Source organism: Jaculus jaculus, chromosome 5 (genome assembly GCF_020740685.1).
Source record: "Jaculus jaculus isolate mJacJac1 chromosome 5, mJacJac1.mat.Y.cur, whole genome shotgun sequence".
In the NCBI taxonomy this organism is placed as follows: Eukaryota; Metazoa; Chordata; class Mammalia; order Rodentia; family Dipodidae; genus Jaculus; species Jaculus jaculus.
In genome coordinates, this window is record NC_059106.1 from 40,958,618 (window position 1) to 40,980,728 (window position 22,111).

Genomic DNA, 22,111 nt, shown 5'->3' on the forward strand with positions numbered 1-22,111 from the left:
AGCTATACCCCAATTACTAGAGGCATCCCGGCATCCCCAGCATCAAGCAAGCACAGCCTGGAAGCTTCTGCAGTGCCTCCACTCTCTGTCTGCCTTATGGGGACAACAGCACTTGGAAGAAGAAGCTGGGAGCCCTGGAGGAGGTGGAAAGGGGCAGCTTCTCTGAAATTCACTCCCCCATCACAGCCAATAATGCCTCCCACACCCGAAGGCCGAAGGCACCCTTCTCCCTGGTCATAGGCAGTGAGTGAGAGTGTGGGAAAAGATGCCATGCCTGTGGTACATACCACCAAGCAGGGTAGCGGAGGCAAGACAGGGTTGCAGGCTGGGGGCAGTGGTCCCTAACATGGCCAAGAATGCATGTAGTCACAGATGTACATGAGCACACACACGCCCACCCAGAGCCACGTCCAAGTCCACCAGCCCCTACGTATCCTGCCGCCTGGTCTCCCAGTGGACACCACCCTGACCCCAAAGTGGTCCCAGAACAACGGGGTCCACAGGGCTTGGAGGGCTCCAGGCCAGAGGGTGACTCTTAAAGCCGCCAGAAGCAGTAAAGACTCCCAAGACTTAGGGGCACGAATCAAGGACATTGGCCGACCAACCCTAGGCAAGCGGGAGGGCACGGGACAGTGCAGTGGCGAACAGCCGCCTCACCTCAGCTGGAGACGAGCGCTGCAACAGGGGAAGTCGCGGGGACAGCTAGATATCTGTGAGAAAAGAGACAGCATGGGTTTGCCTGGCACTCACAGCAGCGGGCAAGCTGGGCCCCAGTGGGACACCTGTGTGAGGCCGCCCAGAAGCGAAGAGGCACCTACCGGTCACATAGGGTCCCAGGGGCATCTGGTTGTAGTTGACAATCCCTCCTGGTCCAGGGCCCCGGAAGTTGGGCCCAAAGCTGTTGTTGTACATCTGGGAGGCGCCGAAAGCACCCTAGAGGCAAGGGCCAGCTTTATGGGTGGTAACTTTAACCCCAGCCAGCCCCACCCAGGGACACAGCCGGTCATGCCAGGAGGGGGACTCAGGCTCGTGGCACAGTGTCCAGGCCAAACCTGACCTGCTGGATGGTGGGGTCACCCGCTCGGTTGGTCAGACGACTCAGGATGCTGCGTTCTGACATCTGCAGGCGGGCGGCCACTGGAGGGATTCGGGACAGCATGGAGGGCAGGCGCGTCACATCCGCCTTCATGTCGCTCAGCAGCTCCTCCAGCTGGTTCAGGACTGCAGGGCGGGAGGGCCCAGGAATGGAGGGCTTGGCCTGCCCTCCACAGCTGCAGTGCAGATAGTGGCCAGGCTGGTGCTATTTACAAGGGTATGTTACGGCAGGATCCCCCCCACAGAAAAGTGGACAACAGGGGGCGCTCTTCACCAGGCCCGCCAAGTCCCCCGAAGCAATTGCACTACCAATTGGAGGAACAGTGGGGTTTTTAAAGAACTCCTGCAGGGGTTCCTTCTGACAGAGAAGAGCATCAGACCCCAGAACAAGCACCAGGTTCCCTCCTGGGTGCCATCCTGGGAGGCCGGCAATCCCTCTCACCATGGGGTCATAGTGGAGCTCACAGGGCAGGGCTGTCAGCAGGCACTAGGTGTGACCCAGTGACCCTCATATGTGAGCAAATGCTTAGCTGCAGCAGCCCTATCCACTCTCGTCGACCCCCTCTCTCCAGCCAGCCTGAATCTGAGGTAGATACAGGGAGGTGTGGAACTCAAAAGGTCTGAATCCCAAGAGACTTTGGGGAAATTTTTCCCTTCCTGAACTCCAATGTCCTCGCCCTTAGGACACTAAGAAAATTCATCCCTTTAGGCATGTACCAAACATGGGATCATTAACAGATTGCAACTCCTATCTCGTGGTTTTCTGTGTTACCTGCCCCAGCCCCGGGCTCTGTTGTGGCCCTGCACAGAAAGGCCAGAGACGGAGCCTCAGTTCTCTTGCAGATAAGATGAGGAACTGGACACAGGACTCCCATCCTGGCCCCAAAGGCCTCACCCTCTGGACAAGCACTTTGTGACAGCAGCTGCCCCATCATCAGCCTCATCTAGGCCAACGTGCTTCCTGGGCAGGACCAAGGCCAAGGGTTCACACCACCAAGTGTGGGAGTGGGCTGACTCACCCTTGTGCAGGACAGCATTGGCAGGCTTGTTCCCAGCAAGGGACTCCTTGGACAGGTGCTGGTGGCTCTCGGCAAGGCACTCCACCTCGGCCAGGCGGGCATTGAGAGCCATGGCTGGGTGGTTGGGGTCCTGGGTCATGTTGAGGTACGCAGCCCTCCGAAGCTGCTCTTCAATCACCAGCGCCTGCTCCAGCAGCTGGGAGGTGACCCAGGGAGGGTTGGCCTGGCTCCACTTCCAGGACTGCCACTGGACCCCCTGCCTTGGCACCCCCCTCCCCCAGCTGACGCTGGGGCAGAAAGAAGGGAAGGAAGGCAGCCTCCCACTGGCCTTCCTCATCTGCTCAGCTGCCCCTCAGAGCTTTTAATATGTTGAGTTCCCCATGGCCCATCCCCTGGGGCCTGACACCAACAAGGATGCCATCACTTTCTTGGTTGACATCCCAGGTCTAAGTACACAGGATGGGGCCCTGGTAAAACCTGGACCTCTCCAGATCCCGCCCCCCCCAGCCTCTGGCCCTGCTTCAGCTGACCTTGAACCTGCGGGCCAAGAACTTGTTCTTCATCTCCAGGTAGTTACCCTTATGGATCTCAGACTTGAAGGGCTCGTTGAGAATCATGTACCGTGGGTCATTCTGGATGTCCTGCCAGCGAGCATAGCCGTGGCTGGGAGTGGGGGCACCATTAAGGACAAAGCTGGCCGTGGGAAGATGCACGTCCCCTCGGGAGCCTGGCAGTGGGGTGAGGTGGGGGCAGCCAGGGCTGTGTGCACTCAGGCAAGTCACTAACTTAAGACAAGCATGTTGATAGCGATGACAGGGACACTATCAGCAGTTCTGACAGGAGCCAGACATGGCACTGAGGCCTCCCAACATGCAAGGGGAGCACTAGCAAATCCCAGCCCTCGGAGCCTGGGAACATGGCCTTATCCACATGTGATCAAGAAGGTGTCAAGAAAGGAGGAGGAGGAGGTGTTAGAGGGGCTGGAAGATGGCTCAGCCCTTTAAGCACTTGCTTGAAAAACCTGCTAGCCTAGGTTTGATTCACACACACAGAGTCAGACTACATGAGGTTGAGCCTAAATCTAGTGTCTGTGTGTCAGAAAAGGGAATTTTGGACATGGACAAGCAGAGAAAGCTAGGTGACAGAAGTGTCATTAACAGAGGGGCCAGCCAAGGGGTACTGAGCATCTGGATAATCACCAGAAACTGAGCGGTAGGAAAGAGGGTCCCTTCCGTGGAGCCCGTGGGCCCCGAGGACCACACCGGGATGAACCGGAGTCGGCCTCTGCTGACCAAGGATACGTCACAATGCCCGCCAGCAACCAGTAGTCATGGCGGCGGTGCCAGATTTCATAGATTTTTCCAGAGGATACAGCAGCCCGCTCCTCATTCTGCCACAGCGTGTGCAGCTCTGGAAAGAGAGACAAGGGGAGCAGGATAAGGGGTGTCCCCCAGGCTTTTGCACAGGCCATTATCCAGCCCCAGAGGTGCATTGCTCCAGCGCTGCTAGGAGAGGTATGTGGGGGACCGTTAGCAGCCGTAAGAACATGATTCCTGGAACCCACACTTGGGGAGTCCGGAGCATCAACAGCCCAGCTCTCAGTCCGAGGCTTCACCCCAATACCTGTGAAGCCTCCATCTGCAATGTTGAACATGAATCTGAATTTCCCATTCCTGTCTTCCTTCTTCCCCTCCTCGTCTTCCTCTCGGTCACCATTTTGCTGTGTCTCCATGGGCTCTTTCTCCTCAGCCTTGGGGTCATCTGTTGGAGACAGGTTATATTCACCATCTACACAGAGGCCCAAAGGCTTCTTTCTGCCAAGCACTGGAGGTCCAAAGACAAGTGGGACACAACCCTGCCCTCCAGGGGCTCACACAGAGAAGGACATAAAGGACCAAGCCAACGGCCTCTCTCTCTGGCCTGGGCAGGGAAACTGGTTCCAGGCTCTGGCCCTTCTCCCTGACCACACCAGGACAGCCCAGGGACAGAGCAGAAGAGCGCCACGAGGGCAGAGCTCCAGTTCAAAGATCGAAGAGCTGCCTGACGGCTCTGACCCAAGGATGGCTGCTCGAGGGCTTTCTAGTGCCTAGAGGTACCCATGGACCCGAGGCACATTTCCCGGGCCACGCTCTATCTAGGACGAGCTCTCTTCCCTCTCTGGTTGGCTAGGGTGACAGGAAGGGACAGGAGAGAGGAAATGGGAGTCCATCTCCTGTGGGGAGAAAGCCATCCTGTTGGGAGAGACTGTCCAGTTCAAGCTGCCATCCGATAAAATAGCCGGGGTTGCAGCTCAGTGGTAGCGCACTTGCCTAACGTGTGCAGATTCAATACCAGCACCACAAAAGTAAACAAACCAACAGAAAGAAAAGAAAGCCACAGTAAGCAAAGCTTCCTTCCATCAGCTCCAACCATTATCTGAGGACAGTGTCCAGGAGGCTGACCAGGAAGCACGAGGCAGGGGCACAGGGAGAAGCAGCTCCCTACCTGGCCTGAAATCGCTGCTGCCCCCTGTGCCGTGACTCAGGCTTAGCTCCGGCCTGGGCTCCTTGTCCGGCAGCGCCTCCTCTGCGAGACAAGGGAAGGCTCGTGAGCAGGGGGGGGCCCTCTAACCCTAGCAGTGCCTCTCAGAGGCCAACAGGTGTGACCCAGGGGATTCTCTGGGAGTCAGAGGTGGGCCCTCCCCCAGCTCTTCAAAGCCCCACCTCCAATCCAGGTATACTAAGTAAAAAAAAAAAAAAAAAAAGGTTTGGTTTGGTTTTTCAAGGTACATTCTGGCCCAGGCTGACCTGGAATTCACTATGTAGTCTCAGGGTGGCCTCAAAATTACAGCAATCCTCCTTACCTCTGGCTCCCAGGTGCTGGGGTTAAAGGCATGTACCACCATGCCTGGCTAAGTAAAAAGAAACTGGGGGGTGCACATGGGATGCACACATATATGCGGACATGTATGATCCATGCACACACATGCAGAGGACAGACGATGACATAAGGCATTCCTCTATGGCTCGTCTGCCTCATTTCCCTGATAGTCTATCACTGAACCTGGAGCTTCCTAAATTTTGGTTAGACTGGCTGACCAGTGAGTCCCAGAGATCCTCCTATCTCCCACGTGTGCCTGTAACCTCCCCTCAGCACTGGAGTTATACGTGTGTGCAGTCAAGCCCAGCTTTCTACATGCTGCTGGGGATCAAAGTCAAGTCCTCATGCTTATTCAGCAAGTACTCTTGCCCACTGAGCCATCTGCCCAGCCCCCCAAATATTTTAAGCAAAGGGAAGGTCAGTATAAATCAGAGTAGACTTTGAAGCAAAATATATCAGGAGGGATAGTCGTTATTAAAGATTAGAGAGGCACATTTCATTCAAACAATATTAAACGTCCGTGGTGATTTGATTCAGGTGTCCCCCATAAACTCAGGTGTTCGAAATGCTAGGTTCCCAGCTGAAGGAGACTTGGGAATTAACGCCTCCTGGAGGCAGTGTATTGTTGGGGGGCAGGCTTATGGGTGTTATAGTTTCCCCTTGCCAGTGCTTGGCACACTCTCCTGTCCCTGTTGTCTGCCTGATGTTGGCTGGGGGTGATGTCTACCCTCTGCTCATGCCATAGTTTTTTCCCCTGCCATCGTGGAGCTTCCCTCAAGCCTGTAAGCCAAAATAAACCTCTTTTTTCCACAAGCTGCTCTTGGTCGGGTGATTTCTACCAGCAATGAGAACCTGACTGCAACAACACCCAAACAAATCTATTATCCCAAGTGATACTGAAGCAAAGTCAGACATCACAAGAAGAAATGAATCCATGTTAGTGAGACATTTATGTATTTGACAGAGAGAGAAAGAGAGCAAGTGAGCATGGGTGTGCCAGAGCCTCCCACCACTGCAAACCAATTGCAGGTGCATGAGCTACTTTGGGCCTCTGTCTGGCTTTAGGTGGGTACTACGGAATCAAACCCAGCCTGTCAGGTTATGCAAGCAAGCACCCTTTACTGCTGAGCCATCTCACAATCTCTCAGAAAGTTACTGATCATGGCAAACTAATAGCATCAAGGCAGTAGCAGAGAGCACCTCCTGCTGCTTATGCACGAGCGTTTCTCAGGCTGGAGACTCCCCAGGACCCATATAGAAAGCTGGGCCACGAGCTTCACTCCCTAGAATGCCTATGAAAAGCTGGGCTTAGTCATGTACATCTGTAACCCCAGTCCATGGGGGGAGGGCAGAGATCAGAAAATCACTGGGGATCGCTGATAGACTGCAGCTCCCAGTTGAGAGAGACCCCATCTCAAGGAAACATCAAATAAATGATAAGAGGACACCCTGGCTGGGGAGATTGCTCAGTGGTTAAAGGCGCATGCTTGCAAAGTCTGATAGTCCAAATTTGATTCCCCACATAAAGCCAGAGGCAAATTGTGGGGCAAGCATGTGGAGTCCCTTTGCATTAGCAAGAGGTCCTGGCATACCCATATTCATTCTTTCTTTCTTTCTTTCTCCCTCCCTCCCTCACATAAGTAAATCAATAATTTATTTTAATTTCAGTCAGTTAAGTGAACCCACAAACCAACATGTCATCTTTCATTTCCCTCTATTATTCTTATTTGCCCAGTTATACCTCAATGTTGCAGCTGCTCTATGCTACCCAACAGTGCCATTATCATACCATGCTTCATACAGACCTACAGGAGACCTGAGAATGCTTCTTTTACTGCATTTGACTCATGACCTTGATACGATCTTTCTTGTTGTGTCCTAGCCCCTAATGTAAACATGTGTGATGCTTCTTGCCTGTAGTAGGTAGCATGTGGAATTTAACTGGTTATTCTTGAATTTCTTTTTTACAATAAACCAATTTTTATAATGTTCAAATATATATATGTATATTTTTTTTTGTTTGTTTGTTTTGTTTTAAGAGAGGACAGCCAGACATGGTGGCACATGCCTTTAGTCCCAGCACTCTGGAGGCAGAGGTAGAAGGATGTCATGAGTTTGGGGCCACCCTGAGACTACATAGTGAATTCCAAGTCAGCATGAGCTAGAGTAAAACCCTACCCTGAAAAACCAAAGAGAGAGAGAGGGAAAGGACACCTACACTCTCCTCTGACCTTCACACACAAACACATGCATACTCCACACAACACACATACCATACCACACACTTGGAAAAAAAAAATCCTGGAAACATAATTGACGAGCCTTATCTAATAATGTGAAGCATGAATTCAGTACTTCACACTGAGCAATTCGAGCACAGACACCCTTTTCAAACATTTACAAATTCTGAGCCTATTGAAAAAGAGTTGGACAGTGTCAAACACAATGTTTTCAAATGAGAATGTGATTGAGTTAGAACCGCTAATCAAAACACATCCCAGGAACCCCAAACTGCATGACAGAAAAAGTTATCAAGTCCATGTGTAGAGACCTGAACCTCCACCCTGCTGGGACACAGCCATGCATAAGCCACCATTCACCCCGGGGAGCCCGAGTGGAACACAGCCCACCCACTTGCCCAGAGTTGCAGAGGCCAGAGGCTGGACGCCGCACTGTGAAGGCCTTCACCTTTTGGCAGCTGCTCTGGGGAGGCCTGGGCCTTCTCTGCCTCCTCTGGCCGCTCCTCTCGGCTTCTGTCCTTGCTGTCCAGGTTCTCACGCTTGTCGTCACCCTCTACTCTGTCCAGGGCAGGTGGCAGGGACTGGGGAGGACAGGTTAGGGAGCTGCAGGACCCGGGCCTCAGCAGGAGCAGAGGACAGGGAGCATGCACTGGGCTCCTCTGCCCACCCTCCTCCTCCCAGTTCCCCAGGCCCGGAGGCTAGAACCGGGAGCCCTGAGGCCTGAGTTCTACCTGGCTGGGCCAGACAAACCTCCACTCAAACTCAGACTCACCACAGGCCCATCCTCCTGTACCTGGATTTCCAAGGGCTGCTTTGGCTTCTGTATGCCCACCTCCTTCTCATCCATGTAGCCCAGCTGGGCATCCATTTTGTCTGCAAGAGTAAGGAAGGGGTGACAGCGGTAGGCTTGGGTGGGACAGTGGGAGAAGGAGAGAGAATGGGGTGCCAATCAAGATAGGGGCACTGGCCTTGAGGAGGCTCCATGGGGACCAAGCATGCCCAGGAGTAATGAGAAGGGTTCCTGGCATACCAGAGAGCCCAGACCAGGCCTTGGACTCAGAGGCCCTCTTGTAAAACTTTGGGCTCAATGAGGCCACAGCAGCATGGAGTAGTGTACAGTCATGGCTGTCCTCTGGGAGCAGGGAGGGAGGAGGGCAGGGCCCAGGGTAGGAACCAGAAATCCTGGACTGCTCTAGCTTCCAGGCTGGCTGGCTGGCTGTGTGCTTCCGGACCAATGAGCCTTCTCCGCACAGTCAGACCCTGACACACTGCAAAGTGCTGATGAAGTATAGGGCTCTGAAGAGCCCTGAGAGGTGGCTACTCACACTTCACATCTCAGGTGGAAAAGCATGGGCTCACACGGCTTATACAACCTTCCCAAAGGCAGGACAGAGTCAAGAAGTGAGCTTGGCTAAATCCAACTTCAAAAGGCTCATGCTGAGGACTTGTATGGCCTTGGAGAAGCTGGCTGCCCCTGTTACCTGGGGACAGGCCTGTGATGCCCAACCAAAGGGAAACACTTTGCTCAAATACATCCATGGGTTAAGGTGGAGGAGATGGCTCAGTAGTTGAAGGTGCCTGCTTATAAAGCCTGTCAGCCTAGGTTCAATTCCCCAGCACCCACACAAAATCAGATATAAAAAGTGGTGCAAGTGTTCAGCATTAATTTGTAGTAGCAAGACATTCTTACACACACACACACACACACACACACACACAAATAAATAAATAAATAAATCCAGGAATCACCAAAAACACATTCATAGACCATATAAAAATAGGTAAAGATGACATCAAAATAAAAGAGAGACTGATTGAGAGGGGGAGGGGATATGATGGAGAGTGGAGTTTCAAAGGAGAAAGTGGGTGGACGTAGGGAATTACCATGGGAGATTGTTTACAATTATGGAAGTTTTCAATAAAAAAAAAAAAATGGGTAGGGCTGGAGAGATGGCTTAGCAGTTAAGGTATTTGCCTACAAAGCCAAAGGATCCTGGTTCAGTTTTCCAGGACCCACATCAGCTAGATGCACACAGGGGGCACATGCATCTAGAGTTTGTTTGCAGAGGCTGGAGGCCCATTCTTCCCCCCCCCCCACTGTTTCTCTCTCTCTCCCCCCTCCCTCTCTGTCTCTCTCTCTCTCTCTCTCTCTCTCTCTCTCTCTCCTTCTCTCTCTCAAATAAATAAATAAAATATATATTTTTTAAAATGGGTAAAGGTGGGCTGGAGAGATGGCTTAGCAGTTAAGCGCTTGCCTGTGAAGCCTAAGGACCCCGGTTCGAGGCTCGGTTCCTCAGGTCCCACGTTAGCCAGATGCACAAGGGGGCGCACGTGTCTGGAGTTCGTTTGCAGAGGCTGGAAGCCCTGGCGCGCCCATTCTCTCTCTTTCCCTCTACCTGTCTTTCTCTCTGTGTCTGTCGCTCTCAAATAAATAAATAAATAAATATTAAAACAAAAAAAAATGGGTAAAGGTCAGCTGGGCGTAGTGGCACACGCCTTTAATCCCAGCACTTGGGAGGCAGAGGTAGGAGGATTGCCGTGAGTTCAAGGCCAGCCTGAGACTCCATAGTGAATTCCAGGCCAGCCTGGGCTATAGTGAGACCCTACCTCGAAAAAAAAAAAATGGGTAAAGGCATTGTGACATCCACGATAGGGATGGAAGGCTCACTGAAAATTAGGGGCCAGCCTGGGCTACACAGTGAGTTCCATACCAGCCTTGGATACACAGTGAGACCCTGTCCAAAAAAAAAAAGAAGCCAAGCATGGTGCACACCTTTAATCACAGCACCTGGGAGGCAGAGGTAGGAGGATCACCATGAGTTTGAGGTCACCCTGAGACTACATAGTGAATTCCATGTCAGCCTGCACTAGAATAAGACCCTACCTCTAAACCCCTCCCCACAAAAAACGATTAAGCAGTGCTGGGGTACAGCATGGTGACAGAGCACTCGCCTAATATGTATGAAGTCCTGGGTTTCATCCTCAAAAAATACCACAAAAAAATAAAAAAGGCTAAGCAGGGTCACCACATGATCCAGCACACCACTCCTAGGTATGCACCCAAGAGAACTGAAAAGCCACATCCACACAAGATGAAGCATAAACCCTGCAGCACTCACTCGTCCCAAGAGCCACAAAGTAGAAATAACCCACACGTCCACCAAGGGACAAATGGACAAACAAAATGTGGTCAGAACACACAATTCTATGTTACTTGGCCCTACAGAGGAGGATGGAGAAACTGATAGAAACTGATACAAAACTGATGAGCCTTGTGATGTGCTATGTGACACAGAAGATCCTAGTGGCTTCTGACTGCATGTAGTGGTCTGCTGAGATGTCCCCTATAGCCTCATGTACTTTGAATACTTGGTCCCCAGCTGGTGGCAATTTGGGAGGTGGAGCCTGGCTGAAAGGGGTGTGTTGCTGGAGGTGGGCTTAGGAGTGTTAAAGCCCAGTTTCCCTCACCAGTAGGAGCTCATCTCACATTCTTACCACCTCCTGCCAGCTGCTGTGGCAAGAAATGATGCCCAGCCTCTTGCTCTGCCATCCTTTCCCTGCCATGATGAAGCCTCCCCTTCAGGCTGTAAGCCAGAATAAAACTCCTTCCTCCCATCAACTGTTTATGGGTGGGCATTTTGTCCCAGAAAGGTGAAGATAACTACAACACACCATGTCCATGAAGCATCCAAAACAGGTTACATGCACAGGGACAGGACAGATTAAAGGTTACCTGGGGCTGGGGGGGAGGGATAGCAAGTGGCTGCCAATGAACATGGAGTTTCTTTTGGGGGTGATGAAAATGCTCTGGTAATGACATCAGAAATGATCAAAGAATCTTGTGAATTCAGGCACCATGGACCAGTGCACTTTAGAAGATGTAGAACATGTGAATAATTCTCAAAGCCAAAACAAAAGGAACCGCACCTGGGGCCGGGGCAATTGTGGCCCAGTCAGTGAAGGACTGAGGGCACAAGCATGAGGACCTGAGCTTGGACCCCCTGCGCCCCATACAATGACCAGGTGGGTATGGCAACCCACCTGTAATCCCAGCACTTGAGAGGTGGGGACAGGGGATCCCCAGGGCAAGCTGGCTGGCTAAACTGGCTGAGTCAGCAATCCCTGGGTTCAAGTGAGAGCCCCGATATATAATATATAATAACACAGTGATTGAGGAAGGAACCCAACATTAACTTCTGACCTCTACATGCATGTAAATGCATGTGCGCTCACCAAGTAAATGTGCAGACACAAATACACACACATACACACACACACACACACACACACACACACACACACCTCTCTGAGAGGAGGAGCCCCCGCTTTGTGGAGTTCACAGAGGACTCGAGGTTACTGTGCCCTCACCACTCCCCAAAAGCCAGGTGCCCCTGCCTGTGATCTCCCCAAGCCCAGACCTGGCAGGCCCAGCGGGGCTGGTGGCAGGTGAGCAGGGCTGGCAGGCACCGGAGTGTTGGGGTCTGAGGAGATCACCTCGCCTGCTTTCTTGCCCTCGGGCCCTTCAGGAACTAGGTCTGGAGTGCTGTACTTTCCATTGACATGCTCGAACTCCTGAACCTGGACAGCAGGAGAGAAGCAAGGACAGTGGTTGCTAAGCCCTAAGAGACCCAGGGGTGGCCTATGGAACTTGGGGGTGTTGCAGGCTTGAGGTACTGCTCTACGTGAAGCTGATCAAAACAGATACAGTCCTGACCCAAACTCCTCTGTCAGTGACCCAACCTGTCCTCCCACCAGAACCACCCTCCTGACCTCTGCCTCAGGCTGTGAGGCTTCCAAAGTCTGTCCCTCTGGCCTGGCTCAGACCTGGACAGGCTGACCACGCCCCCACCCAGGCCCAGGAGCAGTGCCAGAGTCACACAGCCAGCAGGGCGGCCATGGCAGCTTACTCACCCACCTTCTTCCTAACCAGCGACATAACCCCGATGCGTGTAAGCACGTGCTGCCTGGACAGGCCCTCCCGGGGCACGCCATCTGCGAAGGTCTCCGCGCCATCTGCCCCCGGCTCACACAGGTGCCGCATGAAGAGGGACACATAGGCTCTGGGGTGGGGGGGGGGTGACTGGGGCTCAGGGAGTGGGGGGCCAGCAAGTATTCTCTGGCAGGACCCCCAGGGACATCTTGGCTGGATTGCTCCACAGTTTGCATTGTATTCAATCCTGCTAAGGCCAGACCCTGGGAAGGGACAATGGGGTCCTCCCTGGCAAGGGACCCTCCCAGGATGGCCCTGGCCCTGGATAACTCAGCTCTTCATTGCTGCCCTGAAGGATTTGGGCAGGGACTACTAGCCAGTGTTTTCTGAAAAATCAGCCTGGCTTGTAATACCACATCCAAAGACCAGATGAGCATGAACCCTCCAGATGCATGTGGCCAGGCAGGAGCAGACGCTGGCTACTGGTGTCTACTGCATACTGGCATACCCTCCCCCAGGAGTGGGCGGCAGCAACCTGGGCCGCCACCTCACCTCGGCTCTTTTACCTAAACTCCTTCTCGCTCTTCCCACGGAGGTCACGAACCAGCCAGTGAGAGTTGAAGGCATCCTGGGGGGGCATACCCCAGCGCATGATGGCATTCAGAAAGGCCTTCCGCTGGCGGGCATTGAAGCCCAGCACCTGGGCAGAGTAAAGATGGGGTGTGAGTGCAGGTCAGATGGCTGAGCACAGAATTCAAGAATGGGGAAGAGGGCTGGAGAAATGGCTTAGCAGTTAAGACACTTGCCTGCAAAGCCTAAGGACCCAGGTTCGATTCCCTAGTACCCATGTAAGCCAGAGGTAGAGTGGCACATGCATCTGGAGTTCGTTTGCAGTGGCTAGAGACCTGGGCATACCCATTCTCTTTCTCTTTCTCCCTCTCTCTCTCTCTCAAATAAGTTAATTAAGTGAAATATTTAAAAAAAAAAAACAGGATATTTTCTTCTCAGGACTTAAACTCTGTGGTATTTATGTTGAATATCAACTGTTTGAATCGTAACAGCTTAAAGAAAATAAAAGCCCTCAAAATACTTCAAAAAAAAAGAAAAGAATGGGGAAGAAAAGCAGGGGAAACCTGAACCCAGAGAGTCTCTCCCAGCTTCTCCTCTACCTGGCCTGTGACTCTGGGCAAGCCTCCAGCCCCACCTCATGCCCCGGGACCAGTAAGGTGTAGGGCTAGGAGATCAGGCTATAGGCAGGGCCCACCTCAATGTTGCCCCCAACTCGAGCAAGAAGAGGTGGTAAGGGCTTGTCTCTGTCGCTCTTTAGCTGCCTCCTGGACTGTCGCCGTCCACCTGGGAAATAGCCCAACGTGAGCCCTCAGGTGAGGATCCAGGGGTTCTACCAGGATGTCTCAGAATAGAAGAAGCCTCAGGATATCCTCCCACGGTTCCCCTGGGGAACCCCAGCCAGACACAGTCATTCCCAACAGCCCCGTGGCAACCCAGCCCACCAGCCTGATACTCACTCTGCCCTTCTGGCCTCTCCTCAAAGTCCTCATCCTCATCCTCGGAGCCGATGGAATACTCAGACTGGTTATCCGAGAGCTCATCCTGCCACTCTGCAGGGAGCCGGCAGTGGGACATGGAAGGGCTGTGCAGGCAGAGGCCAGCCGCAGCCACACGTGCCCAGGGCCAGGCTGAGCCCCTCGACCCAAGCCTTGCAGTAACAGTGACAATGGCCAACAAGCATTTCCTGGGAAGCTCGGTTACTAATCACAGTGTGACTACACTGCACCCTAAGGAATTACACTGCTATTCTGTCATTTTACAGACAGAGAAACAGACTCAAAGAGATGAACAGCTGTGAAGTCACTGGACTGCTCCCCATCTTGTGCCCACCCCCACAACCCTGGACATCCCTCACCTGCCTGGAACTCCCTTTCTCCCAGAAGCCTTGCCACCCACCTCCCTCCCTGCCTCGATCTCGGTGCCTGCTCTGCACCCACAGGCCAGGGCCCTTGCATAGGGACGCCCTTGCTCACCACACGCACCCTGGTCCTCCTGGGAGGCGTCGTTGTAGTTGACCTGCTTGCGGATGCGCTTGCCCTTGCCCAGGTTGCGGGCCAGGTCCTCCTGCTGCTGCTCATAGTGGTGGCGCAGCAGCTTCTCCCAGTAGTCAGGGTCCACATTCTCCTCCTGCTTAATCACCTCCCGCTCCACCTCCTCCTGTGGATGCGTGCACAGGGGCTAGCAGCACAGCCCTCGGATGCCTCACTTGCCTCCACCACACATCACCTGTCCTCATAGGCCCAAAGAGCCTGACTTTTGCAGGAACCCTTCCCTGATCACCCCAACGCCGGCTCTTCTTCCTCTCACTGCTCCTGCCAGTCACTCACTCATTCATTCACTCCAAAAGTATATCCTGGGCTGGGAAGGTGGCTCAGAAGTTAAAGGCACTTGCTTTGAAAGCCTGTTGGCCCTGGCTCAATATCTAAGCTGCCCACATAAGCTAGCTACAAGAAGTGGTACAGGCATCTGGTATCATTGGCACAGAGGCAAGAAATCCCTGGCACACAAGTGTACAAACAAACAACATTTTTTTAAAATTGACATCCTGACTGTGAGCAGGTACCGGGATATTCCAGACCTTACTCTTAAGGCCACTGGCTTCAAAGAGAAATGTAACTGGCGGCCCAGGTCTGTAAGGAGGGTGGCAGGAGCTCAGAAGTGGAGGGGCCATGGAGAGAGACCAGCTCTAGGGCAATTGGGGGTTGCAGGGTACAGGAGAAGGATGGGGCAGAGTGTTCTGAACAGGGAGTATCCGGCCGGCCAGGAGCGGGGCATTGGCTGGAGATGAGGCTGTGGTAAGAGGGACCACAGTGGCCTTACCACGCCGTCCTCCTCGCGCACCACGTACTGCGCCACCTTGAAGGAGCTCAGGTACTCATTCATGTTCTGCAGCTCTGTGTCATCCGTAGCGTCCTGGTTCCGATCCAGCAGCTTGGAGATGGCCGCATCGTCATAGTGAATCACACTGCTGTCTTCCACATCCTTGTTGTCACCTGAGAGATGAGCACAGCAAAGTATGAAGACACGGGAAGTGCCCAAGGTCCAACCTCCAGACCAATGCCAACAATGGGGGCTGGAGAGATGGCTTAGCGGTTAAGGCGTTTGCCTACAAAGCCAACGGACCTCGGTTTGATTCCCCAGGACCCACATTAGCCAGATGTACAAGGTGGCACATGTGTCTGGAGTTCTTTTGCAGTGGCTGGAGGCCCTGTTGTGCCCATTCTCTCCCTCGCCCTCTCTATTTCTCTCTATCTCCCTCTTTCCTTCTCTCGTGCTCTCAAATAAATAAATATTTTTTTTAAAAAAATGCAAACAATGGCCCTTCCATCGGAGCCAAGAGATTGATGACCAGGTAGAGGAAACTCATCATAACCAGGGAAGGTGTGACAGTGTCCTTCCAAGCCCACCTACAGGCCCAACATAGACGGCCAAGGGACAGAGAGCGTGAGAGCAGTAACAGAACCTCTTCCTCTCCGGGAGCAGCCATCTGGTCAGAGGAGGAAGTGGTCAGAGATGAATACAGGTGGGCCCCTACCTGGCGGGGTGCTGCCATGCTTTTTCTTGGCATTGGCAGCCAGGGCTCCCCCTTTGGAGGACTGTACATCAGGAATGGGTGTGACAGGCCTCTGGCCCTGGGACATCATGCCTGGAGGGCAGAGGAAGAAGGACACTGGTGCAAGGGCACAGAGGGGCTTCAGAAAACACCACCCTGGCCCACCCTTGAAAGAGAGACAGGCCAGAGTGGAAGAGAGAAAAGCCGTGTGCACTAGAACCAGCAGAGACCCTGCAGGCAGTGGCTGGGTATGTCTCAGGCAGGGCCACCTTGAACCGCCCCCAACTGTGCTCTCAGGGAAGGGTGGCCCACCCTCCACGTCATCCTTGAAAAGCTCCTCCGTGCCAAACTTGAGGATGTCGTCCAGCTCCTGCTTGGTCATGGAGCCCGACTTGGAGCCCAGGCCTGGCCGCACCACTAGGTGTGTAAGCATCATCTTGCGCTTGGCCACCTGCGTAATGCGCTCCTCCACCGAGGCCCGCGTCACAAAGCGGTAGATCATCACCTTCTTGTTCTGGCCAATACGGTGGGCGCGGCTGAAGGCCTGGGAAAGATGGAACACAGCACCCAGGACTTGGCTAAGGGGTCCAAGCCAGGGCTGGGTGCACCTCAGAGGGGTGTGCCCATGAGCTCACAAGCACTCAAAAGGCCACCCGACCACATGGAAGAAACACTGTGTGGACGCCAGTGCAGCTGTGCCCACTTCCCTGAGTGCCCAGCCTCATGGGAGACTGACGGACAGGCTGGGTTTGGAGTGTTAATATGGAACTGCAGGTAGATGGGGCTGTGATGAGGGACAGAGTGGCCTATGTGCTGGATGTAAGTGAAGCCACATGGGACTCCACGGGCTGGTCACGGTGGGCTGCACGCCCTTGTGAGGGAGCACTAGCGGGACTGCACAACCACACACTGGAAGCACAGGTCAGCTCTGAGGGCAGCAGGGTCTGACCTAAAGGATATGCCTATGATGATGCACTGTGCCCCTATGTGTGGTGATGATGTGAATTAGTATGACATGAGTGTGTGTGTGTCCCGTAGTGTGTCCCTATCCCAGAGTGTGGTAGCCTATTCCCACAGACCCTAGCCCCATCATCCTTCCTCATCACCCCATCTGCCCACCCCTCCACCTCCTCCTCTTCCCCACCTTCAACAGGTCCCCATTCTATGCCCCTTATCCCCTCCAAAACTGGCACCCCCCATGGGTGCCAGGACTCCTTCATCCTGCCTCCTTCCATGGCCATGGTACTGAAGATGGGAAGCCAAACTGCTGTGTGTTTTGGATACAGTGGCGCCTTCTCTGAGTGAGTTTGTTCCTCTGCACAATGGGGGACAAAACCTCCCCTAACCCCCCAAGGCCCCTTCTTGGGTCTGAGATTTCACAGCAGGGCTAGATTACAGAACCAGGGAGGTGAGGGGCAAGGCCAGGAGGGGAAGAAGAAGGGGCGCTGATGGCACAGCAAGATGCTGCACAGACCTGGATGTCATTGTGCGGGTTCCAGTCCGAGTCGTAGATGATGACAGTGTCTGCTGTGGCCAAGTTGATGCCTAGGCCACCAGCACGTGTCGAGAGCAGGAAGCAGAACTGCTGGGCTCCAGGGGCTGAGAAGAAGGCCAGAGGCAGGCAGTTAGTGAGCAGACCCGACAGGGGTCAGATGGACAGCACACAGGGAGGCAGGAGGGGAGGTGGGGGGGATAAGGATGGGAACCACAGCAAGGGGTCCTGGCGGAGGTACAGGATGAGGCCATGACCCATCCGAGGAGGGCAGCCACACCTGCCCAGGGAGGCTGGAGGCTGAGCTCTCATGGAGCCCTGATGGTGTTGAGCCAATGGGAGGGAGCCAGACAAGAAGGAAGCTAACCTTTAAAGCCCAGGTGGATTTAAAGAGCTGGTATCAACATGCCAGCCAGACCCACCATACCAAATTCATTTGGCGACAGAAGTGGCATTTTCCTTCCCAGTCTGCCTTCTAGCCTATTCCTAACTTCTCTGCGTAGGTGTTATCTACTGGGCCAATAGATCCAGAAAAGCCCAAGGGCGAATCCTTTAAGCAATTGAAACTGATGGATAGCCAGGTGTGTTGGCACACCTGCAATCCTAGCCCTAGGAAGGCTAAGGCAGGAGGATCAAAAGTTTGAGGCCAAAAGCCAGGTGGGGTGGCCAATCCCAGCACTTGGGAGGCAGAGGTAGGATGATTGCTATGAGTTTGAGGCCACCCTGAGACTACATAGTGAATTCCAGATCAGCCTGGGATAGAGCAAGGCTCTACCTCAAAAAAAAGCAAAAAAAAAAAAAAAGTTTGAGGCCCGTTTGAACTATATAGACCCTATGTCAAGGAAATGAATCTATCTATCTATCTATCTATCTATCAATCAATCAAGGGAATGCTGCTATGACCAAATGACTGGTGTGTTCATTTGTGAAGCAGCTTTAGGAGAGTTGCTAGTTGAAAGTCCAGTTAAGACCCTGGAGTGGAGAAACAGGTCCCCACCAAAGCCCTTGCATGGCTGTGTGGGTGAGTACCATTGAATCTGTCGATGGCCTCTTGCCGGAGGCCCCCAGTGATGCCTCCATCAATGCGTTCATACTTGTAGCCCTCATACTCCAGGAAGTCCTCCAAGAGGTCCAGCATCTTAGTCATCTGCAGGAGACGGATTTGTGAGGAGCTGCCAGGGCCAGGAGCCCATGGGACCATGAACAGGACACCACCATGGGTAGGGGGACAAGAGAGAAGCCCATTGAGTGGCTGAGCATGGGGACACATGACTAGGGCCTGAAACAAGCCTCTGGAAAAGAACACAGCCTCCAACTCACCCCCTGGAAGCCAGTCTCTCCTCCACAGCAGCCCCCAGACACATGCTCACTCACGTCTTCCAGAATGCAGTCCCAGCCCCATGGCCAACGTTCAAGGCTCTGCAGACCCAAGGCTCCCCGCAGCTGCTCCCAACCCATGGGACTCTCTCCAGAACATTCACACCTCACTGCCTAGGGAACTTAAACATCACCTCCTTTGTGATACCTTTATAATGTCTCTCCCGAAAAGAGGGAAGCTTTCAGAATCCTGTATATTCCTCTTAGATAGTTTAACTGGATATAAAACTGTCAACAAATGGCTTAGCAGTTAAGCACTTGCCTGAGAAGCCTAAGGACCCTGGTTCGAGGCTCGATTCCCCAGGACCCATGTTAGCCAGATGCACAAGGGGGCACATGTGTCTGGAGTTCGTTTATAGTGGCTGGAGGCCCTGGCACACCCATTCTCTCTCTCTATCTGCCTCTTTCTCTGGCATTCTCAAATAAATAAATAAAAATAAACAAAAATAAACAAGTTTAAAAAAATAAAAATAAAAAAAATAAAAAATAAAAAAAAAATTTTAACTGTGAACAGACACCCTACCCTATATGCATTGGGATTTTGTCATTGCTTCTGCTACCTGTCATCATGGTAAGTCTGAGGACAGTCCGGGAATCTCACCTGTGAAGGTTCTAGATCTAAAGGGCTACAGATTCTCTACCTGGTGCCTAGGGGCTAGCCTATTGATCTTAACAGTGCTTAGGCCTCCACTGTGTAGAACTGAGACCTGCTGTCTTTCTCCAAGTCTCCAAAAGATTTTGCAAAGTCCCGGTTTCTTCTGTAATGTCTTCCCCTCAGATGACTGCTTGCACCTCCTGAGATACCCTCTACCCTCTTCCTCATCTGTCTCTGAGCCTCTCTCTGTTGCAACCTGGGTAATTCTTGCATTTGTATTCTTTCAATGACATTGAGAGTTTACCCAGTCTGGCAAAATGTTCTCTCCCAATGGCCAGATTCCTCTGCAGACCTATCTGTTGGTTCTTATTTTACCACTTCCTACTTGTACCCAATTAATTTCTTTTTCATCTATGGGTATTGTGGCTTGAATGTCAAATGTCCCCCATAGACTCATGTGTTTGAATACTTAATCCCCAGATGGTGGCCAGAAAGGCAAGCTTAGGGAAATGAGGTAGGGGAGACAGATGCTGGTCTTGGCAGCAGCTGCAGTCAGAGCCAAGCTTAAAGCTCATGGCAAGAGCCTCAGGCCCTCAGCCCATGGGGATGCTGCTGTGTGGGTGTGAGCTGGCTCTGTTGAGTGGCCCACCTGGGAGAAGATGAGCACTCGGTGTCCCTCATCCCGCAGCTTCTTCAGCATCTTCTGCAGCAGCATGAGCTTCCCCGAAGATTTGACCAGGGAGCTGCCGTCATAGGAGCCGTTGGGTAAGACGGGGGCCTCCTGCAGACACAGCAGAGCAGGCACTTGATGAGCTCCTCGCCTCCTATGGCTTGGCACCAAAACGGCTGCAGAGCCAGACATGGTGGCACATGCCTTTTGTCCCAGTACTTAGGAGACAGATGTAGGAGGATTGCTGTGAGGTCAAGGACAGCCTGGGACTACAGAGTGAGTTCTATGTCAGCCTAGGCTAGAGTGAAACCCTACCTCAAAAAAACAAACAAACAGGGCCAGGTGTGGTGGCACACACGTTTAATCCCAGCAATTGGGAGGCAGAGGTAGGAGGATTGCCATGAGTTCGAGGTTACCCTGAGATGACATAGTGAATTACAGGTCAGCCTGAGCTAAAGTGAGACCCTACCTCGAAAATAAAAATAAAAAAAGACTACAAAGGGCAGGTAAGGGCCACCTGCCTATCTGCCCTGCTAAGCCCAGGGCTCAAACATGAGTAGGCCCAACAGTATGGCAGGGGAAACCAAGTGTGAGTCCAGGCATGTGCTCCTAGCTACAGCACAGACCTGCCAGGCCTGCTCCTGGTCTTACTCACAGGCTGGCACCAAGATGAAGCCCAGCCCAGCAACCTTCCCACCAAAACTGAGCCTGGTCACTGTGGTCATTGGATGGGGGCATCCTGCAGGGCTGGCTCTCTGAAGGTAAGTCCCAAAGAATTCCTGGGCCACACTGAGTCACAAGAAGGAGCCCAGGAGCTAAAGAGATGGCACAGTGGTTAAAAGCACTTGCTTGCAAAGTCTGATGGCCTGGGTTTGATTCCCCAGTACTCATGAAAGTCAGATGCACGAAGTGGCACATGTACCTAGAGAGTTCATTTGTAGCAGCAAACAGTCCTCCTCCTCCTACTTCCTCTCTCTCTCTCTCTCTCTCTCTCATGATTTTTAAGATTTTAAAACTTTTATTTGAAAGAGAGAAACAGGCAGATAGAGAAAATGGGCATGTCAGGCTTCCAGCAACTGCAAATGAACTCCAGACACATGTGCCACTGTGTGCATCTGGCTTTCTATGGGTACTGGAGAATCAAACCTGGGTCCTTTGGCTTTGCAGGCAAGCACCTTAACAGCTAAGCCATCTCTCCAGCCCTCTAATTTTTTTTTAATTTTTTAAAATTTATTTATTTGAGAGCGACAGACACAGAAAGACAGATAGAGGGAGAGAGAGAGAATGGGCGTGCCAGGGCTTCCAGCCTCTGCAAACGAACTCCAGACGCGTGCGCCCCCTTGTGCATCTGGCTAACGTGGGACCTGGGGAACCGAGCCTCAAACTGGGGTCCTTAGGCTTCACAGGCAAGCGCTTAACCGCTAAGCCATCTCTCCAGCCCCCTCTAATTTGTTTTTTAAAGAAGGGTCTCAGGTTTCTGAAGGCTAGGTCACCCCAGGGTAGCACCCTGCCTGGTTCTGTGGTGTTGGGCAAGAAGGTGTGACTGCAGTGGATATGAACGAGAACCCCAAGTGGTGGTGACAGCCGGCATTCACTGAGAGTTCTGGACTCCCAGCTCTCTGTAAGGACACTTCACATGAACTTTCTCCTCTGACCTTTGCCACAGCCCTTCCAGGAAGATGCCACTACTGTCCCCTTTAACGAAGGAGAGTGCTGAGGCTCATAAAGGAACAGTAACTTTCTGAGATCACAGTGTCCGGACTGTCTGAGCCCAGAATCTGGTGACTCACCCATGTCTGCTCCTCTGATTCATTCTGGAATAAATTCCCTCAGGAATGGAGTACAGCCTGGCTAGCCTTCAAAGCACTCTGGAGGCCCAGTGCTGAGAATGGAGAGACTATGGGGTGACTTAGTGCCCCCTTACTCTACGGTTCACAGAGAGGCCAGAAGAAGGAAAGGACCTAGCCAAGCAGCAGACAGAGGCAGCTTCCAGAAACTTCTGCCAGCATGATGCATCATGTCCAGGTCCTTATTTTCAAGGAAGAATGGAGGATTGAGGGCCAAAGTACCTTGCCACCAGGTACTACCATGATGTCCACAGAGGATGGGCCATGGCTGGCAAGGGGGGCCTACCACAGCAGCCACCAGGAACCTGCCATAAGGAGCACATGGAGCCTACTACCATGGACACAAGGACATATCAGCTCCTACA

The 22,111-nt window shown here is 52.8% G+C and overlaps 1 protein-coding gene across 1 annotated transcript in view; it reads right to left on the bottom strand.

The window, feature by feature from the left end:
• Window positions 1–22,111, bottom strand: part of Chd5 (chromodomain helicase DNA binding protein 5) — a 69,328-nt gene that overhangs the window by 3,533 nt on the left and 43,684 nt on the right. The window contains 22 exon segments of the mRNA XM_004657403.2: window positions 658–710; window positions 819–933; window positions 1,058–1,221; window positions 2,115–2,310; window positions 2,645–2,777; window positions 3,416–3,524; window positions 3,738–3,875; window positions 4,599–4,679; window positions 7,662–7,794; window positions 8,007–8,086; window positions 11,632–11,791; window positions 12,129–12,273; window positions 12,710–12,843; window positions 13,408–13,496; window positions 13,670–13,762; window positions 14,195–14,369; window positions 15,033–15,205; window positions 15,748–15,858; window positions 16,078–16,309; window positions 17,240–17,364; window positions 18,287–18,404; window positions 19,879–20,010. Coding sequence (XP_004657460.1) covers window positions 703–710; window positions 819–933; window positions 1,058–1,221; window positions 2,115–2,310; window positions 2,645–2,777; window positions 3,416–3,524; window positions 3,738–3,875; window positions 4,599–4,679; window positions 7,662–7,794; window positions 8,007–8,086; window positions 11,632–11,791; window positions 12,129–12,273; window positions 12,710–12,843; window positions 13,408–13,496; window positions 13,670–13,762; window positions 14,195–14,369; window positions 15,033–15,205; window positions 15,748–15,858; window positions 16,078–16,309; window positions 17,240–17,364; window positions 18,287–18,404; window positions 19,879–20,010 — 2,844 coding nt within the window. The 3' untranslated portion in view covers window positions 658–702.